The 12,337-nt window shown below is 37.7% G+C and overlaps 1 protein-coding gene across 2 annotated transcripts in view; it reads right to left on the bottom strand.

Annotated features, from left to right (window-relative positions):
* The window catches only part of LOC127619901 (rho family-interacting cell polarization regulator 2-like), a 93,602-nt gene that overhangs the window by 17,691 nt on the left and 63,574 nt on the right, over positions 1–12,337 (bottom strand). For both annotated transcript variants that reach the window (XM_052092931.1, XM_052092932.1), the window contains exons 11-18: positions 12,103–12,251; positions 11,749–11,878; positions 8,341–8,979; positions 6,952–7,124; positions 5,776–5,941; positions 5,432–5,564; positions 4,965–5,120; positions 3,924–4,097 (exon numbers count right to left, since the gene is read on the bottom strand). In XM_052092931.1, coding sequence (XP_051948891.1) covers positions 3,924–4,097; positions 4,965–5,120; positions 5,432–5,564; positions 5,776–5,941; positions 6,952–7,124; positions 8,341–8,979; positions 11,749–11,878; positions 12,103–12,251 — 1,720 coding nt within the window. The remainder of the gene's footprint in view (positions 1–3,923; positions 4,098–4,964; positions 5,121–5,431; positions 5,565–5,775; positions 5,942–6,951; positions 7,125–8,340; positions 8,980–11,748; positions 11,879–12,102; positions 12,252–12,337) is intronic.

Here is a 12,337-nt window from a genome sequence, read left to right as displayed (position 1 = left end):
CAGCAGCATGAAGTTGGCTAAAAGGTCTCACCCAGTAGCACACTATGCCAAGGTCAAAAGAAATTCCAGAAATGATGAGGAAAAAGGTGATTGAAATACATCAGTCTGGGAAGGGTTACAAAGCTATTTCAAAGGTTCTGGGACTCCAAAGAACCACAGTAAGTTTTTCTCCAAATGGAGAAAACTTGGCATGATAGTGAGACTTCCCAGAAGTGGCCGACCTTCCTCCAAGAGCACAGCAACGAATCATCCAGGAAATCACAAAAAAGCCAAGGACAACATTCAGGGAACTGCAGGCCGCTCTCGCATCAATAAAGTTCACTGTTCATGAGTCCACTATCAGAAAGACACTGGCCAGAAATGCCATCCATGGAAGAGTGGCAAGGTGAAAACCACTGCTAAATCAGAACACGAAGGCTTGTCTGAATTTTGCCAAAACACACTTGTTGATCCCAGAACCTTTTGAGAGAATGTTCTATGGACTGAGTCGAAAGTGGAACTGTTTGGAGACAGGGGTCCGTTACATCTGGTGTAAATCAAACACAAAATTCCACAAAAAGAACATGGTGATGGAAGTGTGATGGTGTGGGGATGCTTTGCAATGATACAAAGCTTAGGAGTAAGTCCACCTCTGAATTGCTCAAAAGAAGCTAAATTAAAGTTTTGGAGTTTAGGACCTTAAATGGGCATTTCATGCTCGAAAACCCAATATGGCTGAATTAAAGCAGGTCTGCAAAGAAGAGTGGGCCACATTTCTACCACAGTATTCTGAAACACTGATCTCCAGTTATCTGTAGCGTTTGGACCCAGTTGTTGCTGCTAAATATGGCACAACCAGCTATTAAGTTTAAGGTGGCAGTTAGTTTTTCACATGGGTGATATAGGTGTTGATAACTTTTTTGCTTCAATTTAAAAAAATATAATAATAATAATATTATATATATATATATATATATATATATATATATATATATATATATATATATATATATATATATATATAGAAAACTGTATTTTGTGTTTATTGTAGATTGCCTTTTTATGTTATATCTCGTTTGAAGATCTAAAACAATTTAGTATGAAAAATACACAAAAACAGAAGAAATCAGGATGGGGCAAACACTTTTTCACAACACTGTATATACAGTACATATTAAATCATTTATTTTCCTTTATGTAATTATAAGAAATTGTATTATTAGGCCTGTCAATCAATTCACATTTTCAATCAAATTAATTAAATGATATGCTGATTAATTAATATTTGCAGAGAAAGGCCCCTTAAATAAAAATAATTTAATATACAGTATTATGATTAAATAATTAATATTATATATAATTCAGTTAATTAAAATAAATTACATTATTGTGGGAGACGATTAAAGAATTGATTAGACAATACAAAAAGTGGCCTTAGAAATCAATATATTGATTATTTTCAAATTAGTGAACATAAGCCTGTAACTGATCCACAGTTCACAGCAGTTCAGTTTACAATTGACTGTTTGCTAAGACCCACCTTAAAAACATTTCTGACCAGTTCTCTCTAAGCAACTGTTGCCGTCTGCTATTTCTTTGACAATTTTATAGAAATTATCAAAAACAAAAATAATACCTTGTTGCTGGGTTACATGTAAAAATAATGACACAATTGGTTTTATTTTTTATGTTGTCTTCAAAAAAAGATTAATTCCCAAATGAACATTGAACACATTGAAAACACTCACTCGCTGTCATCTGAACCAGTGTCAAAAACAAAACCAAGTGATAGAGACTGAACTGCAGCCAGAGAAAATAACAGTTTTGAGATTTGAAACTTTAGCATTCAATATGTTTTATATATGTATATATAGTGTCTAATATTGCACTGGCAATGTACACTTAAGTTTATCTTGCCAATAAAGTTAGATACAGGTGAAACTCGAAAAATTAGAATATCGTGCAAAAGTTCATTAATTTCAGTAATTCAACTTAAAAGGTGAAACTAATATATTATATAGACTCATTACAAGCAAAGTAAGATATTTCAAGCCTTTATTTGATATAATTTTGATGATTATGTCTTACAGCTTATGAAAACCCCAAATTCAGAATCTCAGAAAATTAGAATATTACATGAAATCAATAAAAAAAAGGATTTTAAATACAGAAATGTCGGCCCTCTGAAAAGTATAATCATGCATATGTACTCAGTACTTGGTTTGGGCCCCTTTTGCATTAATTACTGCCTCAATGCGGCGTGGCATGGATGCTATCAGCCTGTGGCACTGCTGAGGTGTTATGGAAGACCAAGATGCTTCAATAGCGGCCTTCAGCTCTTCTGCATTGTTTGGTCTCATGTCTCTCATCTTTCTCTTGGCAATGCCCCATAGATTCTCTATGGGGTTCAGGTCAAGCGAGTTTGCTGGCCAATCAAGCACAGTAATACCATGGTCATTGAACCAGGTTTTGGTACTTTTGGCAGTGTGGGCAGGTGCCAAGTCCTGCTGGAAAATGAAGTCAGCATCTCCATAAAGCTTGTCTGCTGAAGGAAGCATGAAGTGCTCTAAAATGTCCCGGTAGATGGCTGCGTTGACTCTGGACTTAATAAAGCACAGTGGACCAACACCAGCCGATGACATGGCTCCCCAAACCAACACAGACTGTAGAAACTTCACACTGGACTTCAAGCATCTTGGATTGTGTGCCTCTCCATTCTTCCTCCAGACTCTGGGACCTTGGTTTCCAAATGAGATGCAAAATTTGCTCTCATCAGAAAAGAGGACTTTGGACCACTGAGCAACAGACCAGTTCTTTTTTCTTTAGCCCAGGTAAGACGTTTGACATTTGAAGCCCATGTCCAGGACTCGTCTGTGTGTGGTGGCTCTTGATGCAGTAACTCCAGCCTCAGTCCACTCCTTGTGAAGCTCCCCACACATTTGAATGGCCTTTTCCTGACAATCCTCTCCAGGCTACGGTCATCCCTGCTGCTTGTGCACCTTTTTCTTCCACACTTTTCCCTTCCACTTAACTTTCTATTAATGTGCTTTGATACAGCACTTTGAGAACATCCAACTTCTTTTGCAATTACCTTTTGAGGCTTTCCCTCCTTGTGGAGGGTGTCAATGATGGTTTTCTGCACAACTGTCAGGTCAGCAGTCTTCCCCATGATTGTGAATTCAACTGAACCAGACTGAGAGACCATTTAAAGGCTCAGGAACCCTTTGCAGGTGTTTAGCTGATTAGAGTGTGACACTTTGAGCCTACAATACTGAACCTTTTCACAATATTCTAATTTTCTGAGATTCTGAATTTGGGGTTTTCATAAGCTGTAAGCCATAATCATCAAAATTATATCAAATAAAGGCTTGAAATATCTTACTTTGCTTGTAATGAGTCTATATAATATGTTAGTTTCACCTTTTAAGTTGAATTACTGAAATTAATGAACTTTTGCACGATATTCTAATTTTTCGAGTTTCACCTGTATAAATTGAATCTGCATATTTGATCCTATTATTAAAAAAGTCCACTGGAAATTGCCAGAAGATTTGGCTAGAATTTTAATGACAGCATGTCCACTGATTTTATGGCATATAAACATATAGTTGTATTAAAGATTTATACCAGTAAAAATGTGTCTAATTAACTCTATCTGCACATTTTTTAAATATTTATATTGAAATAATCAACATAAATGATGAATAACAAATTTCTTGCAAGTTCTTTGAAACAAAGTATAAAATAAATAGATTTATGATTATATTTGAATGTTTGTTTTAATATACCATGTACCATGATTAATCATGATTAATCACAAAAAACTGCAATTAGTTATTTATATTTTATAATCAATTCACAGCCCTATAAATTATATTAAAATGATGTTAATAATCTATAAAGCCAAGACTCCTGACAACACACTATTAAAAAAAGTCTCTTACTCTCTTTGGCTAAATCCAGCAGGTGTTGCTCCATGTCTGTGATATTGTGTTCAACGGTGTATCTATGAAACTGAAAAACGCTGAGCACATCCTGTGCCAGAGAGGACGTTGATGGACACGGGGATGAGGCCAGCTCTCTCCTGTCTACCATCTCACTCACCACCATCCTTATCACTGCATATACACACAGACTGATGAATATAAACAGGACTACTACAATCAAACCACAATAATTAGTATATAAACAGACAGCATATATCTCATTCAACAAACATACAAGGCCCAATGAAGCATTTGGACACTTAAGCCAAATACAATATACTTGTGAATGTTGTTCCATTAGATAACAAAATATCAAACTAAGTGGCATAAGCAAACAAATAATGCTTAAGTTTTCTTATGCTTAGCTTCACTTTATTTATACATTTTTGCCATTACTTTGTCAAACTTTTCCTAAGGCACTTATTTATTAATCTATCCTACTTGGATTGACATTTTGTTCTAATGATATCTTATGCAATTAAATGCATACATTTGTAAGTTTAGCTAAAGCGTCCAAATACATTTTGAGGCAACTATTTTTTATATACCTATACACAACCGATCAAAAGTTTTGAAACACATGACTGAAATGTTTTTCATGATCTTAAAAATCGTTTGATCTGAAGGCGTATGCTTAAATGTTTGAAACTAGTTTTGTAGACAAAATATAATTGTGCCACCATATTAATTTTTTTTTTTTTAAAGTGGACCGAATAATAAAGAAAAGCAGCCAATAATTGCCCAATATAGATGATAACTCCTTCAATACTGTTTAAAAAGCATCCCAGGGATATCTCAATAAGTTGTTTTAGCATCTTTAGTCACAACATAATTCCCATAGTTCCATTTATGTTATTCCATAGTTTTGAGGACTTTACTATAATTAAAAAAAAATAAAAAATTCTAATAAAGAATAAGTGGTTCAAAACTATTGACCGGTAGTGTACATATACAGTAAGGGCAAGACCGAGGTCACAATGCAGAAGTCATAGGCTCTACCTGAATCAGGTGAATGAGGGGGAATCTCTTGCAGTGGTAAGGCAAAACGGAGATGCATTTGTTTAAATACACGGTCCAGTGTAGTATAGAACATGCCACCACTGAAGTCTGACCACAGAGACATCAGCGCCGGCTGCTCCGCTAATCCAGGCAGCACTGTTTAACAAACCAAGAGATGTAGGAGCATTTACAAAGGGCTTTAATTATAATATGTTATAATGCTATTATATGTTTAAGCATAGTCACACATAATATAGGACTAAAAAAGGTACCAAAATATTGTTTGTACATGTACCACAACAGAACTCTTTTTTTGAACATTATTGTGACCTTTTTTTCGACAAAAATACGCTTAAATTGGCATATTCTTAAAAAAAGTATGCTTTAATGAAGTTAAAGCTGTTAAAACATAGCATCAAAATGTTATAATGATGTGTCTAAAAAAGCATATACTATGATGCACTAACCATCAGATGCCGTGGTAAAGCAGCCCGATCTGTCAAGATTTTTCTCACTGAGCTCCTCCAATAGGACTGTTTGGGTTGCTAGTTTGTGCAGGTATGCCTTATGCTGCGATGGACTTCCTCCTGAGTCCAACAACTACAACACAAACACAGAGAAACTTTAGCCTTTTATATCATAAACACTCAATTATACATGTTTTTTGTTGTTTTTGTTTTTTTAGGTTATGCTGTACAATACTGTTGCTGTTGTGACCCTGTTCATTGATAAAAACTAAGAAAACCACATATCACAGAGTCTGAGATAAAAAGAGGAGGGAGGAAAGGAAGATGTCAAAATAAAGTAGCACCTGAATTAGGTGATTGCAGTATTGTAGATGAATAACGATAGCCACGTCTAGGTTCTCATTTCCTGTTGTGAGAGGCAAGGGACTGCCAGCCACACTGTTCCCCACACCGGTGTCCTCTGTCAGGGCTTCACTCAGGTGGCCTCTTGCTTCTGGATGCTGGCCTGGCCTATTGGACAAGTAAGATACTCAGTCACCACCAGAGGGCACTATATGCCAAATGTAGAAGTACAGAACATTCCAGAATTATTTAAACTGGCCATCACTGTGTTGTCCATCCTTCAAACCAAACAATCATGAACTGTCATGTACTTTAAATAATAGGAGAATTTTTCAGTGAACTATTCGTTTCTCACCCTCATGCCATCCCAGATGTGTATCACTTTCTTTTTCAGAACACAAACAAATATTTTTAGAAGAATGTTTCAGCTCTGTAGGTCCATACAATGCATGTGAATGGTGACCAAAATTTTGAAGCTCCAAAAAGTAGATAAAGGCAGCATAAGATTAGCCATAAGACTCCAGAAGTTTAATCAATGGTGACCAGAAAATGCACATAAAAGTACATAAAGTTAACATAAAAATAATCCATATGACTCCTGTGTTTTAATCCATGTCTTCTAAAGTGATCCAATAGATTTTGAGTGAGAACAGACCAATACATAATTACATTTTCAATATAAATCTTGACATCAGCAGTCTTCTTGGCGATCATGATTTCAAGCTCGAATACACTTCCTATAGCACCATCTAGAACTCTGTGCATGCGTCATGCACTAGGATGTGTAATCAAGCTTGAAATCATGATCATGTCTAGAGACTGCAATGACAAGATGTGTTTTACATTTTGTTCTGTTCTCACCCAAAACCAATTGGATCACTTCAGAAGACATGGATTAAACCACAGGAGTCGTATGGATTGCTTTTCTGTTACATTTATGTGCTTTTTGGAAATTCAAATTTCTGGTCACCATTCATTTGCATTATATGGATCTACAGAGTTGAGATATTCTTCTAAGAAATCTTTATGTTCAGCATAAGAAAGTAAGTCATGGACTGAGGGTATGTAAATGATGAGAGAATTGACATTTTTGGGTGAACTAACCCTTTAAAGCTATATGATGGAGGACACCAAGTGGAAATACAGTAGGTCAATAAAGGGTGTAAAATTAAACCTACCCGATTCTCTCTGACTCCATGTCAAAGAAAACCGATCGTGAGAGGGTGCCAGCATCATCTCCTGTGTCATCGTCATCAAAGTCAGAGGTGTTGAGGAAGTCAAAACTTTCCAGAGCGCTTTCCACAGTCAAACTGAGACTTGATGAACGACTCCTATGTGTAGGCACCCGACACTAAGAAGAGACAAACAACCTTCATACCCTGTCCATACACAGGACATTTCTATAGTGAATGTATATTTTTCTTGTTATGATCTGCTTTAAAATATTTCACCACCTAAATATTGCTCTTGGTTAGAACTGGCTCACAAGCCATAGTGATGTCCAGTTTGTTAAGGGTGAACCTTCTTTCGAATAGGTTCTTTTCAGTTAAAGGGATAGTTCATCCAAAAATTTTAATTCTCTCATCATTTACTCACCCTCATGCCATCCCAGATGTGTATGACTTTCTTTCTTCTGATGAACACAACCAAAGATTTTTAGAACAATATTTCAGCTCTGTAGGTCCATTTAATTCAAGAGAATGGTGACCAGAAATTTGAAAGTCCAAAAAACACATAAATGCAGGATAAAAGTAATCCATTTGTTTCCAGTGGTTAAATTCATGTCTTCAGAAGCATATAAGTGTGAGTGAGAAACAGATTAATATTTAAGTCCTTTTTAAAAGGACTTACTGGGCCAGTATGTGGCAATATGCACAGAAAATGTGAATCAACAAAACTAAAAGAATTTGAAAGTGAAAGTGGAGATTAATAGTAAAAAAGGACTTACATATTGATCTATTTTTTACCCACACTTATCATATCACTTCAGAAGACATGGATTAAACCACTGGAGTCATATGGATTATTTTTATGCTGCCTTTGTGTGCTTTTTTTTACCTTCAAAGTTCTGGTCACCATTCACTTGAATTGTATGGACTTACAGAGCAGAGATTTCCTTCTAAATATCTTTACGTTCTGCAGAAGAAAGGAAGTCATACACATCTGGGATGGCATGTGGGAGAGTAAATGATGAGAGAATTTTCATTTTTGGGTGATCTATTTCTTTAATTAGTCAAAATGGTTTAAATATCGGTCTGAATCAAAATAATTTTTAAATATAATTTTATAGAAATCAAAAATGACTGGAAAAGTAATTAAAATTCATTGATCAAAAAATGTGGGAACCCTACGTATATGATCCAAACCCCAAACCCCCTTTTCCATCTGACATTAGTGCGGTTACTAGGTGTGCACCTGAGTTTAGATTACAATTTTCAAACTAATAAAAAAAATTATAAACATTTTTATAAAAAACTACTGGAAAAATGTAGGGAAGACAACTTAAAACTTGCTCATAGATGTTGAAATGAAATAAAAACAGGGATGCCACAATCAAATTTACTCACCTTGAGCAGGTCTTCAAGTCTCATAACCTCCTGCTCCAAGTCTTGTAGCTCCCCACAGCGCTGGCCCAAGCTCTCCAGCTGCATTAGCAGGGATTGAATAGCCTCCTCCAGGCTGCTCTCCAGGAATGCCCTGCTGCCCCCTCCCTCCCAGCTCAGAGTTCCAGCCTCGGGCAGCATGTCAGACGAGGTCAGCCTCCTCACCAGCTGCCTCGTCAGACTGCCTTCTTCCCCATCTAGCTCCACAGGCTTCAGCTCCAAGTCTTCATCAGGCACATTGGACTCCAGGAACACCACATCCTCTGGTCCCACTGCAGAAAGCTGACTCTCAGAGCACAGAGAGTGGGCCTCGGAGCCTGTGCTGGGCCCCTGGCCCTCAACCAGATCCCACTCCAGGTCTGGTTCATTAGCACTGGCCACACTTTCTCTCACACTGCAGCTCTCTTCTGCTTCCTCACCCCCATCTTCCTCAGAGGAGGGGCTCAACTCAGAGGGCGGGTCTGTCTCAGGGGGTGTGACTTTGATCTCAGGGTTTAATTGGATGGGGACGGAGCTTGAAGTGGAGGTGTCTGAGAAGGTGAAAGACAGGCGTTTGCACTCTGCAACACCTTCGTTCTCAAAGACGTCATCAGGTAAAGTGGACTATGTGAAGATATATGAAAGAACGAGATAAAGGAGAGTAAAAATTGGCTCTTTCATGTCATATATTTCTATAATAACTGTTATTTCTACGATTTCAGTGGTCTAAAGATGTGTGAAACATTCCTAGTCCTAAAGATTTCACAACAACACACTAAAGAGCAAGAAAGGAATTCATGAAATGATTCGATGAATGCAATATTATTTCCTCTGTTGACATATTTCTTTTTCAAACAGGAAGCAGTTTATTTTTAATTTTTACATTTATTTTTGAGAAGTATGCTATCATATAGTTGACCTTAAAGCTTATACACATGGACTAAAAGCCACAAAACTCCAAATGTGATTTTACGGGGTCTCTACATAGCTAACGTTATAGTGTACAGATTTGGCTATATTTGTGAGGGCCAAATTTGTAAAAAAAAATGTCCTTACAAATATATCAAAAGATGTAAAAAACAATTTTTTAAAGGATTTGAGGTGGTCTTCACTATTTGAAAGACATATATAAAAGATCATATCATGATTTTCTTTAAAGGAATAGTTCACCCAAAAATGATAATAACCTCATAATTTATAATTTATGGTGTCTCAAACTTGTATGATTTTCTTTCTTCTGCGGAACACATACAAAGATATTTTGATGAAGACATGATGTGAACATATCTGCACACACGCGCATCGCATGTGTTAGATGCAAGGAAGTATAATCGAGCTTCAAATCTGGACTGCAAGACTAGGAGACTGCAGATGGCAAGATTTATAGTGAAAAAGGAGTTACATTTTGGTCTGTTCTCATCCAAAACCAATCATATCGCTTCAGTAAGTTATGCGTGGATCGCGGAGAGTAGCATGAGCCTCCACATGCTGGGAGTCTCAGCGGAGTCATGTATGGGTATATTTACAGTACATCATTTCTCCATCAAAATATGTTTGTTTGTTTTCCGCAGAAGAATGAAAATCATGCAAGTTTGCAACGGGTGAGTAAATGATGAGAGAATTACATTTTTTTTGTGAACTGTGCCTTTAAATCTAATAATGTCAACAGGTTTTGTTTTAGGGCTAGGTTAAAATAAATATCATTATGAAAAGTATTGTCTACTCTAAATCCTCTTTAATATAGTAAAATCAACGTGTGTGTGTGTGTGTGTGTGTGTGAGTGAGAAGAAATGGGTTTGGAAGCGGTTGAGTAATGTGACAAACTATAGAGCACAACATGCAAGCAAGACAATTAGGCAACATTTAAAGACACACACTCACACACACACACACACACACACACACACACACACACACACACACACACACACACACACACACACACACACACACACACACACACGTGTTTACTCAGAATGGTAGGGCACACAGTGACCTAACTCACGTAGACTTCCAAACTGGACCTTGAACGAGGTCTCAGCGCAGCCAGATCGCCAAAAGAGCGACTGCGTCTCAGTTTCTCTATGAGTGTCTCTCTGAGTGTGTGCAAGAATGAGAGCCGCTGACCCTCCCACTGCCTAGGCTGCCACTTCTTTTACATCAACACACATACAAATACAGCAGCCATGATGGACATGGTGGCACAAGGTGGTTACAATTAGACACAACAGTGTGGATTAGGCACAAGCATTTACACACAAGCTCCAAGCAAAATGATACACAGTGAATCCAGAACAGCTACTCTGGAATCAATAGGGTTAGGGTTGGGTTAGTACTCAGGTGTTAGGTTGGGGAATGTGTGCAATTTGTCAGTGACAGTGTGTTAGGTTCCAACACTTGATTTCAAAACATATTTGATCTATCATTGTATCATCTGAAACCTGACAAACTTCTTATTGTGAAATATTTAGTAAAAAAAACAAAAAAAATTTTGGGGCCATTTTACATGTGACTTAAAGGAATATTCCGGGTTCAATACAAGTTGAGCACAATCAACAGCATTTGTGGCATTATGTTGATTACCACAAAAAATAATTTCGCAAAAATGTAAGTTACAGTGAGACACTTATTGTGGGGGCCTGGCTAGCTCAGCGAGTATTGACGCTGACTAACACCCCTAGAGTCGCGAGTTCGAATCCAGTGTGTGCTGAGTGACTCCGGACAGGTCTCCTAAGCAACCAAATTGGCCCGGTTGCTAGGGAGTATAGAGTCACATGGGGTAACCTCCTCGTGGTCGCAATTAGTGATTCTCGCTCTCAATGGGGCACGTGGTAAGTTCTGCGTGGATCGTGGAGAGCAGCATGAGCCTCCACATGCGAAGTCTCCGTGGTGTCATGCACAACGAGCCACGTGATAAGAAGCGGAGGAAACTGAGACTTGTCCTCCGCCACCCGGATTGAGGTGAGTAACTGTGCCACCACGAGGACCTACTAAGTAGTGGGAATTGGGCATTCCAAATTGAGGAGAAAAGGGGATCAAAGAAAAAACTAAAGAAAAAAAGAGCAGTTACATATATTTTTCTGTTAAAACTCATGTTTTATTTCAACTGTAAAGTTGTTTAAATCATTGCTTTTAGAAAGAAAAAAATAGAATAGGAGGGACAAGTTGAACTAAATGTTTGTGGTAATCAACATTATGCCACACATGCTGTCGATTGAGCTTAACTACAATTGAACCCAGAATTTTCCTGCAGTGTTTGTAGGTACTCTAGTGGGTATTGGGCCTTCTGAATGTCAAATGTGTTTTTACAAATAGAGCTGATTGGTCCAGTAAGTTAACAAAAGCTGTCTTCTAGTCTGGAAAAGAACTGTTCCTTTCTAAATGGGCACTCACAAAGAAAGAGTTGTCCTGGAAAGTGGGTGTCTCAGGTGTGCCTTGGCTGTACACAGACACTCGTCTCTGCAGGGCGGTGGCTTTGCTCACATTTCCTGAGGACAGGGTCAGGTCCTCCACATCAAATGGACTGCAAGAACAAGAGAGACATATGTTCATGTACACCATTAAACCTGTAACATTATTATAAAGAATGGATAATGTGTATTAAAGTATGTGAAGTGGCCTTTAAAAAGTGTTCAAGTCAGTAATTCAGCATCACTTCCTTGACTGTCCAACATAGGGTAGCATACATTGCTGAACTGGCTGAAACGCCACAATTCTTATCCCATTTTAATACATAGCGTCACTTACGACCAGGCGACCTCCAGGTTAAGTTTAATGGTTCCCAGGTCATTGACATCTACAGCAACCACCTGAGGCATAGCGGTGAACAGGTCCTTGGTTTCACAGATCACACTGCCCACTAGGATATGAGTGGCCAACCCCTTCAACTCTGTCACCTAATAGATAAATAAATGTATTATGTATTACCTTCTTCATGCTTTTTTTTCTGTAATCAAGGATGTACCCAGATATTCAAGATTGG

Source organism: Xyrauchen texanus, chromosome 26 (assembly GCF_025860055.1).
Source record: "Xyrauchen texanus isolate HMW12.3.18 chromosome 26, RBS_HiC_50CHRs, whole genome shotgun sequence".
Classification (NCBI taxonomy): domain Eukaryota; kingdom Metazoa; phylum Chordata; class Actinopteri; order Cypriniformes; family Catostomidae; genus Xyrauchen; species Xyrauchen texanus.
Note: the sequence above shows the minus strand (reverse complement) of the source record. Positions and strands in the feature narration are given on the sequence as shown.